The 16,398-nt window shown below is 54.3% G+C and overlaps 1 protein-coding gene across 34 annotated transcripts in view; it reads right to left on the bottom strand.

The window, feature by feature from the left end:
- Positions 1 to 1,561: 1,561 nt before the first annotated feature.
- The window catches only part of PCBP3 (poly(rC) binding protein 3), a 50,833-nt gene continuing 35,996 nt past the window's right edge, over positions 1,562 to 16,398 (bottom strand). For 13 of the 34 annotated variants that reach the window (XM_031064942.1, XM_031064941.1, XM_031064946.1 and 10 more), the window contains 4 exons: positions 16,038 to 16,097; positions 12,837 to 12,889; positions 10,006 to 10,175; positions 1,562 to 1,950 (listed from right to left, as the gene is read on the bottom strand). In XM_031064942.1, the coding sequence (XP_030920802.1) occupies positions 1,905 to 1,950; positions 10,006 to 10,175; positions 12,837 to 12,889; positions 16,038 to 16,097 (329 nt within the window). In that variant the 3' untranslated portion in view covers positions 1,562 to 1,904. Of the gene's footprint in view, positions 1,951 to 7,399; positions 8,332 to 10,005; positions 10,176 to 12,836; positions 12,890 to 16,037; positions 16,098 to 16,398 lie in introns of those variants that run through there. The other 21 variants (XM_031064951.1, XM_031064953.1, XM_031064965.1 and 18 more) reach the window with 7 other exon arrangements.

The following is a 16,398-nucleotide window of genomic DNA, read 5'->3' as shown; positions in this document are numbered from 1 at the left end:
CAGCAGGAAGCCATGGAGCCACAGCCAGCACAAAGGGCTGGATGCGATGAACAGAGCTGTGGGGCCTCTGCACCCTTAAATGCCTTCAGTGGGGCACAGCAGCTTTCTCTTGCAGCTGCTGAGTCCTGCAGAGGTTAAGCCAGTGCATTCAGGTGGTTCACATCCCTCTGCATCCCACCTCTCCAGCCTGGGCAGGGATTCAAGCCATGTGCTGGGGTGGGTGGACACAACAACCTTTGGGGTTGTTTGCACACACAGCCCCACTGGCTCCTTCCCCAGGGCTGCTCCCACCTGGGGCTGGCTCTGACTCTGGGAAAGTCTCCCAGCTCAGCAAAGGCCACAGAAGGCGCTTCATGGATGGCCCAGGGCTCGCAGGGAGGGGGGAAAGGAGCCCTGAGCCACATTTCCCAGAGCATTGCTCTGTCGGTGACACCCCACTTTGGGGTGGTCTCCGTGGTGCTGCTGCTCTGGGAAGGGGATGGGAACAGCAACAGGGGCTTTTCTCCAAGTGAAAGCATACAATCCACTCCTGGGCAGGAGAAACCCAGGAAACCTGGTTTTTAGTCAAAAGTGGGTGCCAGGCCTGGAGCTGTATGTTGTGGTTGGCTTGTCAGGGAGCAGCCCTGGGCACCCCAGCCAAGGGCATGTCAGGAGTGGCACAAACAAGGGGAGGATGACTTCCAGATTCCACAGAGATTTGGAGCTGCTGCTCCCTGGGTTTGAGCAAGGGTGTAGAGAAGGGTGAACTGCCCTGCCTGCCTGCCACAACCCCTTTGCAGGGCCAAATGGGAGAAGGGGTGATGTGCACTTGGAAAATATAATTCCAGATGGAGAAGAAAGGTTAATACAGCTTTTTTGCCTTTGTTTCCACATAAGACAGAGGTCTGGGCAGGCAGTGCTGGCCTCTCCTGGATGAGTGTCATGCCCAGGGCTGGATGGGCTGGAGATGAGACCCTCACTGCACCGGGGCAGCACTCTGGCTTCTCTTCTCGAGTAGAAAGGAAGCATCCCAGAGGAAAACCATGCCCCAGTGTGTCCAAAAATAGCACCAGGGCCGCTCCAAGGTCCAGCAGGGCTGGCACATGGCGGGCTGGTGGGGTGTGTTTGAGAGCTGCCATTGTGTGGGGCTGCATGGGGAGCCTGTACACCATCTGGATCGCTAGCAGCCCCTGGATTGCTGGGCTGCTCCCAGGGCCCGGCAGTGACTCACGCTTGCTATAAACACGTCTCCCGATGGATAATGAATCCCAGTCATCACCGCCTTTCAGGAACACTCTGGATTCTCTTTGCAGTGCTCCCCCTGTCCCGTTCTCCCTCCCTCCTGGCAGCCCTGCTCCCATGTGGGATCATTTCCTGATGCTGAGCGGAGCCAGGGCTCTGAGGCCCATTTCCCAAACCACGTTTTTTTTCATGGGCTGAGTTTCCCCATTAACCATTCTGGGGGCCTCGAGGCTTTTGAGCTACGGGGGCACCCCAGCACCGCGCCCCTCTCCTTGTGGGTGCCCCGCTGCCCAAACCCCGGCTTGCTCCCCAGCCTCATTCCACTCACCACGGAGGGCACTTCAAGCAACAAAAGCTTTATTGCAATGACACGGATAAGCCACGAAATACATCGCAAAGCATCGGGGGGCGATGAGGAAGCGCAGATAAGGGCGGTGGGAAGCAGTGGCTCGCACTGGGAGCTGCTGCACGCTGGCTGCAAGCTGCTGTCCTCCTGAGACCTGCTGCCCCAGCCCCCCGAGCCCGCTGCCGCCCCATGGCCCAGCTGAGGGAGCGGGGTCTGGACAGCCGTGGGTGGGGGGTTCGGGCAGTGGCCCCAAGGGCGCCACGAAGGAGCGGGAGAAGCTCACAGGAAGCCGGCAGCATCTTCGGAGGGGGCTCAAGCATCAGCCATTGGCAGCAGGTCAGGCGGTGAAGGTGTTCCTCCCGTGGGGGTCAGGGTCTGCAGAGCTGGGGGGCAAGCAAGGGAGATGGTCAGGGCTCCGCCAAGGCTCCCGTCCCGGCGCCTCCTGGCCTCTCGGGCTACACCAACGTGAGGCTGCTTCAACACCCCGAGCAACTCTCCAGTGTGATGCTGAAATCACCCACACCCCAAAACGCCAAGCTGGAGGAGCCATGCCCACACAGAGCTCTGCTACACCACAACAAATCTCCCTTTTTTGCCATGGGAGCTCACATCCAGCATGAGCTGGGCTGCCAGGTGAGCCCGGGTGGTTGCCCGGCATGCTGCATTTGCCTCATGGGTTCTCACTGAGGGCTGAGTGGCCTTTTGGGAGCTTCAGAGAAGCCAGCTGAACACACTGAGGCTGTTGCTGGGCTGAAGATCTGCCCTTTCTCTGCCCTACAAACCCATGGCTGCAGGGATGGTGACTGTGGAGAGCTGGTTCTGCTGGATCCCATCAACACGACTTGGGGGTGATGAGCAAGGGCACAGCTGTGCTGGGGGTGATGGGCAGCTGAGAGAGGAGCACTGGGGAAGGGCACACATTCCCTACAACCTCTGCCTGGTGCTGCACTGCACCGCCCTGCCTCTGGAAATCACACTTCAGCCCAAAACATGTTGAGGGGAGATCTACTTGCAACAAGAACAAATTTCAGTCTGCAACTGAAAAATTGTTTTAAGCATAGAGATGGCAGTTTCTCTGGGTTTGCATTTTTAACTGGCTTTTTACTCACAGTTCCTTTGCAGTGCTCCTGTAAGAGATTTGGGAGCACGGCTACGTCCTTGGCAGCACAGAGCAGCATCCCTTGGGAAAACCACATCACCAGCTGCAGCAGCAGTGTCAGGTTACAACACTGCAATGTCCTCCCACCAAAAAACCCTCCACACCGCTAACTGGGTGAGCACATTATGGCCTGCTCCTCTTTGCACTGGGCAATCCCGTTGGATATCTGTTGTGGTTTGATCCCAAGCTGTGCACGCAATCCTCAGTTCCGGAGCGATGCTGCCCCATCCCTCGGAGCTCTGTGGGCCTGGCCACGCTGCCAGCTGGCTGCTGGCCCATCACCACTGTGCCCATGCTTGCACAGAGCATCTCACACCCTCAACGTGCCCATGCTCCCATGGGGCATCCTGTGCCACCCAGTCCCACTGGACACAAGAAAACCCAGAGAAGCTCCAGAGACAAGTGTCACCCATCCCATTTGATCCAGACACAAATTCTCTCAGACACAGGCTTTCTCCAGGGACAAATAGTGACACTGCCTGCAGGCAACCAGGACACGGCGCTCCAAATGTGCTTCAAATATTCCAGTCCTCATACACATCCCAGCCTATCCTTTTGGGATCAAAGCGATTCCTTCTGGAAACAGCACGCGTGTCCTAAATCGGCCACAGTTCTTCTGTTCAGCATGGGGCTCACACACAAAGCCTCCTCCCCTGCTCCATCCTCATCCCCACATCTCCTGGCTGATTTTCTTCCCGTTGTGCAGAGCGGACTTGATCATCATTTCTGGGAAGGGACATCACTGTGGTTAAACTGCCTAAACACAAGTGTGGGAATCCAGAGCCAGTCTGGCTTTGAACTTGGCTGTATTTGTTCTCTGGGATGCTTTTGGAGCAATCTGGAGTGTCATCTTCCTCTTTGCAGGACAAGGGCGCTGGGGCAGTTGGAGGAGGGCTGCACATCTGGGTGGAGGGAGTTGCACATCTGGTACATTCAGTACTTCCTAAAAGTCACTGCCACGTTACCCTTTGGACGGGGGCCTGGGGCTCGCTGCATAGCACAGCAGATCAGGATCTGCAGCTGCATTCCTTCTGAAGGGAAAGCAAAAATATCCCTCTCAGCAGAGTCCCAGCTCCCTGCAACATCCAGCATGGGAGCAGGGGGACTGCATGGAGACCACGACCTTTCTGCAAGTCATTCCGGCAGCTGCAGAGGCTCCTGCTGCCAGCCAAGGCGCAGAGCAACCAGCTTGGCAATGCCTCCCTGGGGCCCACAGGCACGGAGACCCGTTGGTCCTCCCCAGCAAAACCTTCTGCCAGCCAGAGGGGCTCGGGCCACCATAAGGGGGTGGCTTGTGCCACCCATGCCCAAGGAGGTGCTCGACACACGTCCTTGCCCGTGTGGGCTGGCTCCATGCAGGTCCCAGCACTGCCGGGGCCGTTCCCGCAGCGGGGCGCGGGATGTCCCTGCCCGTCACCAGTGCCACACACCAAAGGCCACTCCCTTCCCAGCAGCGCGGGATGTCTGTCCTCTGCGCGCATCGGAGCAGCGGCTGGAAGCACGGACGGCGCAGCGCCGCCCGCATCCCGGCGCGGCTGCGGCTGCATCCATGAAAAGCCGGGCAATGGGGACATCTAGTGACCAGCCGGAGGCGCCAAGGCCGGGGACCGCCCGACCCCCGGGCGGGGGGCTGCAGCCGGGCAGGGCTGCGGGAGATGCCTTCCATCCCTGCGGCCAAGGAGAAAACGGGATTAAGCATTCATCCCTGCCACACCACACAGAGATCCCCCAGAAACTCTACCTACCCTTGGTAATGAAGCATAAACTGGGAATTAATATAATTAAAAGTGACTAGCATGGATACAATAACAAATGCTGGAATAGCAGCTCAAAGAGAGTATGAAATTTAAAGAGTCTCCCCGGTGAAAGTCACTTTCCCTTAGGAGAAACAATCTATTTTTTTTCAGCCTTATTCTGTCCTAGAGGGAAAAAATGCACAGAACACTGCATTGTTTTGGGAGAGAAAAGCAATGTACTAAAGCTATTCTGTTGATTAACTGGGACATTCACCTTGTACTGAATATTCACTGCAATATTTGAGTTTTTTTCCCAGTGGCATTGCTGTGGACGCATCATCACAGTATTTTAAATTAATCTAAAATGGAAACCCAAGACCTATCACAAATCAAAGAAAAACACTGAGGTTCCTTGCAAAGAAAATAGCAAATCTCCTTTTGAGTTATCCCAAGGAAATCAAAGCTGAGTTTGATACATTCCTTGTAATTTTGTTGTTATCCTTGTTGATATCAACACGCTCCCAGGAGATGCTGCAATGGTTTCAACACCTCTTTCTCCAAAGCTAGCACAAGCCCAGATGATGAAGATAAGCTGATTCCCACATAACACTGCAGTTTCATCTTTTTTTTTTCCTTTTTAAATTTGCAAAATAAGCTTGGCAATGTGACTCCCAAAGAAAAGTTGTGAAGCCAAAGAGAATGCCAGGAGGAGGGATGCTTCAGGTTGTCCTGTGCAGTATCAGGAGCTGGACTCGATGATCCTTGCGGATCCCTTCCAGCTGAGGATATTCGAGGATTCTATGACTGTGCAGTGCTCCTGTGAGGTGACCCAGTGACTGCTACTGCTTGGACTGTCCCTTGTCCCCCTGTGGCCGCATCCAGCATTCCCTGGAGCGCTCCCATGAGCACAGATCCTCGTGGCAGCACAAGCCTTGACACAACGTCTGGGACACCTGCCTGACGCCAGAGCAACACTCACATCCAGCCTCTTCAGCCTCACCCCTGATTCCTGGGGTGACTTTCCTGCAGCCTGGCTGGGTGATGGATGCCTGGCAGTGGGCTGGGATGCGGATGGTACCCAGAAGGGGTGTTGTCCGTGGGTTCGCTGGTGTGGGGATGGGTGCAGAGGAATTGCCGCAGTCTGCTCCCCCTCTCCAGCAGCCTCTGAGCTCAGCTGCACCTGGCAGACCCAACCTGGCATTTGCTATTTTTGGCAGCACTCTCTCTGTGGAGGTGGTGACGGCACAGGGAGCACACACACACACAGAGATGAGGGATTCAGGGCAGCCGTGATCTGCAGGCACTGTGCAAAGCCATTTCTGTGTCCAGGATGCTGTCACACTCCCTGGCCTTCCCCAGGTGTCTGAATCCCACAGCCTTGTTGGCCTGGGATGGATTTCTCAGTCTTGGTCAACGTGATTCTGCTGCTGCTGTGCCCCCATCTTCTCCTCATGAAGAAGCTCTCCTCATGCTCCAGCTTGTCCTACAGCCCCACAGAGGAGCTAAGAATGGCAGGATGGGCTGGCTTCCTCCATACACCGTCCCCATCTGAGGAGACAGCACCCCATGGGCAGGCTGCCATGGAGTGTGGTGGAAGTGGGATGGGAAGCTTTTGCCCTGGCTCACCCCCCAGGCCACCGGGGTGGTTATTTTCACTGGGTGTCACACACAGATATTTCATTCCTCCAACAGATAAAACACTTGTTCTAAAGCAGAATGAGGAACAGGAGAAAATGAGGAGTGCCCCCTGACTCCCCACAGCATCTGTGCTCCTCTGGATGGGGAACCAGGGGATGCTCTTGAGCTTGTGTGGCTGCTGGGCCACCCAAAACGCACAGCTGAACCCAAAGTGCCGGGAGAGCAGGGCAAGCAGTTGGAGACAGGCAGCAAAGCACCTTATGGACGATCTGGGAGCACCTGGGAGCACCTGTCAGCCACAGAAGCTTGGAAGGCTTCAGACAGCTGAGCATGAACATGTTTCAGGATACCTGGGCAGAGCAAACCCTGATGCTCAGGGGCACCACCCTCACCTTTCTGGGCTCCTGGGCTGTGCTCTCATGCTCACCAGCTCCCTGCTGGAGCCCACAACCCCCTGCCCATCCTTGGCCCCACTGATGCAGTGGCATCACCTGGGATCCCTGACAGAGCCTGAGTGGGTGCTGAGCAGGCAGTGCCGGAGACAGGAGGAGAAGTGGCCCAGCATCCTGGCAGGAGAAGGGTGGGAAACGGCCAGGGGTGCCTGCTGGTACTGAGGGTTGAAGAGAGGGAAAGGCCCAGGAAGTCTTGGGGCTCACCTCGACAAACAATGCATTTTCCATGTGGTACAGTGCAAAAATATACCGTGTGGCTGCCTCAGCTGTCTGGGGACACAGTGTATCATGGTCCCCTCATGTGCAATCTGGGAAAAGGGACAGTCAGGAATTAACAAATGAAAAATGTACATTTCCCTGCTGGAGAGGCAGGAGAGAGAAGAAAAGCCTGGAAGCAGAAGGCAGGGCTGGGCAGAGAGGGTCTTGGGGAAGGGTGTGGGAGACACACATGGCAGATCCGTCCAGACAAGGGGGCAGTGTAAGATGATGGTTGTCACACCATTAACTTATAAATTAATCTCAGGGAAAACCAAAGGATTATGCAAGCCGAATACTCTCCCTTTGGGGAAAAAAACAAAAAACAAAAAAAACAAAAAGCATGGAATCACTCAGGAAGTGCATCAGTCATTTCTCTAAAAAAAATGAAAACAAAATATTATGATGCTGATGAGAAATAATAATAGTAATAATAGTAATAATAATGATAATAATTTAAAAAATGGAGAACTCTTGCATACAACCCCCACCTTCCCTCCAAGTAGCTAAAAAGGTGTGGAAGGATGCAGAGGGAAGGATGGGGCTGGCATTGCTGGGGCAACCCAGGAGAAGAACAATCGGAGCCCATCAGTACCAGAGCTGCACAGACATTTATTGAACACAAACAACGACAAACACAGCTGGCTCACAGAGCTTCCTGAGGTTTTGCTTGTGGGGGATTGCCAAAAGAGTGCTTTCAAAGGCCCCTGGGGGTGTGAGTCCCATACAGCTGAGTTCTTCCCACTTCCAGGTGCTTGTTAGTTAAAAAAGAAAAGAGCATTTGTGTGTATCTGTGTGTGTGTGATTCCCTTAGTTCAGTAGGAAAATGGGCTTGTCTGGACCATGCCATGTTCCAAGAGAGAAGCCTGCGGGCTGAACCCGTACTTGGCTTCTGCTTCCCAAATAACACAGGGTGAAAAGTACGCCCTTACCCTAAGGGCAGGGGCGTGAGGCGGCGAAGGTGAGCCAGGACAAGCAAGGGGGAGCACCAAAGGAAGGAGGGTGAGAAAAATTAATTCGTCTGAAACATGCACAGCTCTGGGTGGCATCATTATGTCCATACACTACAGAAAGTACTGCCAACGTCAACTCAATGTATGGGTAGCTATGCTAGACTGACACTAGAGACCCCACCAGCTCCTGAAGTCTTGCCAGTGAGAGAAAAAAAACAACGCCCCCCACCCCTTGTCCCCAAAAAGCAGATGAAGCAGATGAAGAATTAACACCGTAACGCTGAAAATAAGGACCATAACCAAAGAGTTTGGGAGCAGCTTCGGGAGCACAGATTAAAGAGCTTGTAAAGAAACGTTCCAGTGTGTGCATACACGCCCGTGTGTTTATATATATATATATATATACGTTAGTAAAGAAAAGAGTATCTGTGGAGGCAAAGGGAAGACAGTAAATGTACAGGCAGTACAGGCTGGGTGGAGTGCCGGTGGCTGGAGAGGGTCGGGTGGTGCGGAGTGGAGGATGGTGGGTGGAAATTAGAGTGCGCCCATTCCAGTGACCTCAGACGTCAGCCTAGAATAGACAGGGGCAGAGAGAGGGGTGGGGGGGAGACAAAAAACAAATGCTTAATCACCAGAGCAGAAAAGAAAACGAAGACCCTGCGGGGCAGCGCTCCTCCTCTTGCCCAGATCCCACGTAGATGGAGTGGGCAGAACATCACTGGGTGGCCTGGCGGTCCCCCGAGGAGGGCATGGGGGGCTGGAGCACAGAGCCAGCACAATGGCTGGCTGGCTTTCCCTCTCCTCACTGCAGCCAGGCCGTGGCAGGGGTGTCACCCACCAGAGGTGCTGGCAGGAGTCATCCCAGAGCACAGCTTCTTTTCTAGCAGCATCCTTTCACAGGGAACAGGCAGCTGTGCCAGCTCCCCAGGCTGCCTTGTTTTGCTGTGGTTGAGAGAGGCTGAGCCCTGTTGTGCCGCCCCACCAGGTCACCTCTGCACAGGGGCAGCTCAGCCAGCCCTTCCCAGCAGCTAAGAGCCACTTCTTTTTCTTTTCTTTCTCTCTCCTGTCTCAGGGAGGTGGGGGGAAGATTGGCAAGGATCTGCAGGGAAGCCACTCAGCCATGCCCACGGGTGGGGGGCTGGCCCCGTCCCTCACCCGAGCAGGGGGAGAGGTGCCACGGGCATGGGCAGCAGGATAGCGGGGCAGGATGGGATGGTGGGAGTCTACTACGGGTCAGGGCTCGAGTGGGTTGGGTGCAAGGAGGAGAAAGCACATACAGACCTCACTGGTGCTCCCAGCCCACACCCCAACAAGTGTCCGTCACCGCCAGCAGCCCCCCGTCCTCGGGGCCCTGCCAGCAGCCTCCGTCCTGCGCGCATCCGGGGCTGGCAGCGGGCTGGCACGGCATCAGTCCTGCCCAGGCGGATGGGCCCATTTGAGTGGCTCTGCCAGGTGGGTGCAAAGATACCAGAAAGGTCCTGTATCCCCTTAAACTCACTTCCCACAAGTCCATAGACACAGGCAAACAGGTCTGAGTGAGCACCCTGGACACAGCTCCCTGCCTGCATGGAACGGGTCCCCAGCTCATCTCTGCAGCTACGCCTCACCATGGCACGGGCTGCGTCTCTCCCCAGACGGCAGCAGCGCTGGGAACCCTTGGCCCCTGTGAAGTCCTGCAGTGCCAAGCTTTTCATGATGAAAAGGAAGCAGTCAGGCCATTCCCATGTCTTGCGTTTATTGGACTGATTGTTTTCACTGAATGGACGAAAGCCTTTTGGAGGCCTGGAAGCACGTGGAAGAGGCAGTAAGCGATGCTGGGATCTCAGCAAGCAGGTCCCAAGTGACGCCTCCCTGCCAGTGGCTCAGCTCCACTCCTGTCCCCATCCCCTGCCTCATTCACAGGAAAGATGGTGGCAACTTTGCCTACCCATGAGCAAAATCCTTGAGCGAGGGTGGAAGGAAGGCAGGCGCCCGGCGTGACCTGTGGCCACTCTGCCAGCAGCAGGGCTGCTCCTGGTCCCCAGCCAAAGTGCCAGCTGAGGCCAGATGTCCTGCTGGCAACGTCTGGTCCCTGCTCAGAGGTCTTAGCAAGACACCATCCATCCCAGCCGGCCTCAGGAAGCCCCTGCTGGCCCATGGCACCGGGAGCGTGGGTTGCTCCCAGTGACCCGGTGGGACGGGATCGGCCGTGGTGGGACGGGATCGGCCGCGGTGGGAGGCGGTGGAGGTCGGCGGGGGGTCTCACCTGGCGTTGATGAGGTACTGCGCAAGGCTGATGTTTGCAGGGGTTCCTGTGATGGTAATTTGGCGCTCCGATGACCCTTCCGTGGCGTTCGCGATTTTGATCTGCGCTCCCGACATCTGCCGAATTTCATTGATTTTGGTCCCTTGGCGTCCGATTATGCAGCCTATTAGCTAGGAAAGAAAGCATGGAGGGAATGTCTGAGAAGCAGCAGCTCTGGCAGTCACCAGCAGGACGTGAGCACACCTGGGACAAGAGTGACCTTAATGCTCATGAAAACAGGAGAGGGACAGCCCAGGGTGATTCCTACCAGCGCGTGAGCACAGTCCTCCAAGGACACATCCAGAGTCCTGCCCTGCTCTGCTCCTTGTGGGGAAGAATCTCCATTATCTGCGCATGATGCCCAGCACCTCAGAGGGCTTCAAGAAGGGCTCATTTCAGTAATAATAATTTTCATGGTTTAATGAATGGTCAATGTTTTGCAACCACTTATCCCCTTCCCAGTCAAAGCAAACCCAAAGGTAGTTTGGACACATTACTAGAAGGAAACAAGCCTGCTGCCTTCACTGGGGACAGGCCAAGCCCAGGAGTCCCCTCATCAGCTGGTGCAGTGACCCCATCCCACATTTCTTCTATCCCACTGAGACACCCTCAGGGCCTCTGCTACCCCCTCTAGCTCTTTGGGTGCAATCCAGTGGCTTGCCAGTGGGCACAAGTGGCACCCACAGAAAAGGTGGACCCTATGTAAAAACACGTCTTTCATACTCTTTTGAAAAAACCAGAGCCAGATGGAGAATTGAATTTCCTCAACTGTTCATCCCTTGAATTTCCTCAATGATCCTCAGTGTCTTGAATTTCTTCAGTGGTCTTTGCTCATTTGTGCATCTCCCTCAAATCATCTCCAAAGCTTGGTAACACATACAGGGATATCCAGCTTGACCAATACAGGCATGAAGTGCTCTGCATGCCCTTTTAGACCGTTTAAGCTCTTTTCCAAGGGCATTTTATACATGGGATGTTCATCTTGGCAGCTGCTGGATTTCTGTACAGTATAAGTAAAGATGATTACTCCTCCAAATACTCCCTGATCCTTTTATCAGACCACGGGGCTGCCATGGTGGTTTATCCCATATGGACCTGAATATACACTGGAAAGGTATCCACTGTCCCAGGATCTGTGGGGAGATGTTCAACCCATCCTGGTCTTCACATCACAGAAATAACTCCGAGATGGTTCAGCAAATGAAAATCTGCTGGAGAGACCTGAGGAGCCAAACTATTTAGGCAGATGCTCAGCTACACCCAAGCTGAACAGTGTTCACGTTTCTGACAGTCAGAGGAGCAGTAAGATGGGTATCATCCGATTTCGTTCCGCTGTAGCACAACTCCAAGCTACACCACTAGAACACACCTGGTGACTCTTAAAGGAACACAAATCTGGCCTCTGCTTCCTGAGAGGGTGGCAGTGGGTGTTTAAAAGCCTTTGAAACAACAATGGGGAGAGATAAGGAGGAGTTTTTCAAGATGCAGGTGATAACATCTAGTATCTCCCAGGTCTGGTGAGAGCTCGGTCTCTGGTGAGTGAACGCTCCAAGTGCTCCTGAGTTCTCAGAGGTCTCCTGGCATTGTTTCCTCCCATGTGAGTTCTTTTGCAAGGGGTCTCTTTATATTTCTGAAGATACCTTCACTGCTACAGCCCTCCATGCTCAGCAGACATGGCTGCTGGAACCTCAGGAGCGCTTGCAGAGCTCTCTGCAGCTCCCTGGACAGGGGTCCTTGCTGGGTGGAGCAGATCTGGGATCAGCCCCCACTGCCTCCTCTGCAGATCCCTCCCCTGGTGACTTGACCCAGGATGAAGGATCCCCAAGGGTTTCAGTCAGCAGGCGCTCACAGGCTCTTGCCCTGCATGTCTCTTGGGTGGACAGAAGTTTTGGCAGAGGTGCCCGGCAGCTGCAGCTGGGATTGCTGACCTTCCAGTGCACTGCCAGCTGCTGGTGAACAGCAGGAAGAAGGAGCAACAGCTGCCAGGCCCTATCCAGAGACTCCTGATGAGGATGGGCTGAAGGTGCTTGTTAGTGATGGAGATGGGAACAGAGACTGGATGTCATCCCGCCACTTGCCCTCATCCTGATTTGAGCACAGACTGGGTCCTAATCCATAGAAACCAGTCCAGAGGCAAGTGAGGCTCATGGATCCAGGTGGTGGCCGTGTCATGCTCTCCATCCCACCTCCTCCCTGCCCAACATGGCTCCAGTCTCCTCCCAGCAAATATCCCAGTCCAGCACACATGTTACCACAAAGCTTCCACCTATCAGACCCCACAGCTGCCTGCCAGCAGTACTGAAACACACTGTCCTTCAGACACTCACGTGGGACTTTGTGGCATCAGAAATGTCACTTACTTACCTCCTCTTCCCCACCGCCCCACCCCATCACTATCCTTGAGCTGGAACATCATCTCAGACCCGCCACGGCCTGATTAAGCAATTAAGAGTTTAATCAGGGCTGGCTTTGGAGCTCTCTCCCTTTCCCAATGCTGTCAACTGGGCATGTTTCATGAGCACTGAGTTCACTTGGAAAGGAAAATGGAACATTAAGGATTGTACCTAGGCAAGCTACCGACGGAGTGAAGTCCAACGGGCGCTTTGTGCTGCAGAATGATCCCCAACCGACTGCACAAGGATGAGGGAACATGGGGAAGGGACATCTCTAAATATATTTAACAAAGCCGAATGGCTGCACATTATACATAGATATATGTATGTATAGATAAACATGTATGTGTATACACACACACACACACACATAACAACGAAGCACTTGGATTTACTTACATCATTGGGAATGGTGAGTTCATGAGTACTGGCCGGGGGACTGGCATCCAAACCTGGGCAGATGCAAGGGAACATGGTTAGAGCTGGCACAGGCAACGCGATGAAGCTCCGCTGCTTTCCCGCAACACCGCCAAGGCTGCGTCCTGCTCCGGGCTGGGAGGGGAAGGGGATCACACACTCCGGGACAAGGAGGAGGAAGACAGTTGCTACCTGACTCTGCTGGAGCTGGGTGTCACCTTCCCTGCATCCCACGAGTGCCTCAATTCCCACCCTTCATCCTTTCCACTGGGAATGGCTTCAGAGGAGGGTGCAAGGTTCCAGCATCAGCGAAGAGAGGTGGGTTAAACACCTCCCCACAGAGCAGCAGAGAGCACGCCAGCTGGGACACCCACCTGCTCCACAGGAATGCTGTCCATGCACCCTCCAGCCCCCTCTGGATGCAGCAGCATTGAGCTGCTGGCATGTGACAGCAGCTTGGTGCCCCAAAACCAGTGTCCCCGTGGGATCCGGCAGCACAAGTCCTCTGCAAGTTAAGCCCCACAGACTCTCATGCTGAATTTGAGCCAGACTGCTAAGACATGCAACCTAGCTGGACCAGGACCACCAGTCCCTCTTATTCCTAAGAGAAAGCAAGATGAACAGTATGGAGATTTAGATCCTGCTTCCCTCCAGAATCACACAGCAAGGAACGAAGGCAGGGGCATGCTTCCTCCCACCCTCCCCTGGGTCAGGGAGAGCTCTCTCATCCATGGTGGGAATGGCTGGAGCCAGCAGGATACCCTGTGAATGCAGCTCCAGAAGTAAGAGGACACCATGCCATAGTGCTCCTAGGTTTCCCATATTAAATCACCTCAGTGCCGCAGCAGGGATGTCCTGTGTGAAATCTGCAAGAAAGAAGCTGTATGGTGCCTGACAGGAATTTGCAGTAACTGGAAAAAAAACACCCTTATCCTTATGATATAAACCACTGATGAAAGCTTGTAAGAGCAGAAGAGACTGCCAGATCTGTATCCATGGAAAGAGGGTGGTTAAGGAGGTGCAGAATGAAGAAGCACGAAGAGACTGGAACTGCAGGGCTCCTGCAAAACAAGACAGCAGCAGCACCCAATTCCTCACATATTTCCATGGAGGGCCTCAGCACAGAGGAGGAGGAGCTCTGGTTATCTCTGATGTGCTCATGCATGATCTTAGGATGTTAGGAAGTGAGGGTGAGGAGGCCCTGGCACCAGTTGTCCAGAGAAGCTGTGGCTGTCCCATCCCTGGAAGTGTTCACAGCCAGGGTAGATGGGATTTAGAACAACCTGGTCTAATGGAAGGTGTCCCTGCCCATGGCAGGGGGGTGGAACAAGATGGGCTGTAAGGGCCCTTCCAACCCAAACCATTCCATGATTATGTGACAATGTGCTTCCTGTGCTTTCCTGAATGCATCTTCCCATACACACATTGCTGACATTTGCCTGCAGGAGGCTTCCTCACCAGACTTTCCACTTGGGACCACAGAGAGGAGAGGAATTGCAGGGAATGAGGATGCAGATCCTCCAGCTGGCAGCCCTCTGCTGTCATTCACCCCTGCCAGGGGTACTAATGCCAAAACCTGCACAAAACATCTCCTGCCCAGGTATTATACCACAGTCAATGCTCAATGCTGACTTTACAGCACACACTTCACCTGGACTGGCCGGGACACTGAGCCTCCTCACAGTCTGGGGCAAGGTGGACTGCACCTATCACAGACATATCCCTCTGGTGAGGGTGTCCCTCTCCTTTGGCCATGTGTTACAAGGCTCAGTTCAGCAGCAGCCTGGGTGTGGCAGAAAATGTCTTCTAAAGGGAGCAGAGCACCAGCGAGGGGTCTGAGCAGCACTGAGGCATCCAGGGGTCTTAGGGAATAGAATCTAAGCTCCTCAGACTCCTAGGCAGCATCCTCCATCCCGCACTCAGATGACATGGATGATGCTGAAAGCCCTTGCGACACCTGGTGCCACGGTACTGCACCATCCCTGCATCACACAGCCCTTGAGGAATGGCCACATTCTTCTCCATGATCTGGAGACTGTTTATTTCATCACTCCAGATCCTCCTCTTCTGATATGTACAAGCAGTCCTTGAGGCTGTAACGAGGGTGTCAGGGCAGGATTAATGCCTTGGGTGACTGCAAAGGGCAAAGGGGGCATGCGGAAAACAGGGCTGCACAGGTCGGTGTCATGAAATCTGTATTTCTGCAGTCTTGTGGGGTCTATTTGGTCCGGCTACGCTTGCTTTCATAATGAGGTGCTGTCACCAAACCTTTCAGGCATGCATGGGATGGCTGCGTGCCCTAGGTCTGGCTCATCCTGCCTGTGAGCCTCCAGGTCTCAAGATAGCTCCTCTATGGAATGGTAGGAAACAAAAGACAAATCTTTTTCTCACACATGGATGAATGTGGCACATCTGACAGCAAAATTTCTCCAAGGCTGCAGCCATGCTTCGGGTGGGTCCTCAGGGTCCTGTCCCACTAAAATTGCAACTCACCCTGAATGGCTCGGAGCTGCCTGCCACGGCTGTTCCCATCAGCACTGTTCTGTTGTTTCTGAGCAAAGTTTATGCAAAATTAAATGCAGGAATAAGAGTGATGACTCTGGTATCTTCCTGGTACACAGACAGCACTGAGGGAGACCTCACCACACCTGGGGGGCAGCACAGATCTCTGCTCTCTGTGGCCAGGGACAGAACCCGAGGGAACAGCATGAAGCTGTGCCAGGGGAGGGTCAGGCTGGACATCAGGAAAAGGTTCTTCCCCCAGAGGGTGCAGGGGCACTGACCAGGCTCCCCAGGGAATGGGCACAGCATCAAGGCTGCCAGAGCCCAAGGAGCATTTGAACAATGCTCTCAGGTACATGGTGGGATTGTTGGGGTGTCTGTGCAAGGCCAGGGGTTGGACTGGATGATCCCTGTGGGTCCCTTCCAACTCAAGATATGCTGTAGTTCTATGGCAATTGCACACAAACATCACAGAGCCAGGTAATAAAGCCCAGGCACTTTTCCTTTGACATGCTGCACAAGGAGAAGGGTGCTGCCCCATCTCTTCCTGCACACCAAGACAATCTGCTGTCTTCTCCATGAATGCCATGATTCCTCTCGGAGCACAACAATGGCACAGTCCTATTTACGGCATACATTTCAACCAAAGCCTGCTTACTTCCCTCTAGCTTTGTGTTTTACCTGATGACTGGCCCATCAGATTTTGAGCTTCTTCGGAGGAATGTAAGGGCAGCTTTTCTCCTGAAGAGCAAAGAAGAAACAGGTTTAATGCTTTTCCCTTCGAGGAGATAAGCAATGTCACTTCATCTAGGAAGCTCAAAATATGATGAACATACTGTCAGAAAAGTAATTTCCAAGCAGTACTTTATGCACCTCCATCCCCTGTGCTCTATCTGCTTCCCAGGTTACCGGGAACATGCCGGCCTTGAGGACAAGGCTCGGGCCATGCCGGGGCTGGCTGTCCTCCCGTCCCACTGCGGGAGCGCCGTCCTGCCTGGCTCAGCACCGCTCCCCGAGGCAGCACCCCCCGGCCGCCCCGCCC

The sequence above is a fragment of the Geospiza fortis genome, unplaced genomic scaffold (genome assembly GCF_000277835.1).
Source record: "Geospiza fortis unplaced genomic scaffold, GeoFor_1.0 scaffold474, whole genome shotgun sequence".
Lineage (NCBI taxonomy): Eukaryota > Metazoa > Chordata > Aves > Passeriformes > Thraupidae > Geospiza > Geospiza fortis.
This window is presented reverse-complemented; position numbering and strand designations above follow the sequence as displayed.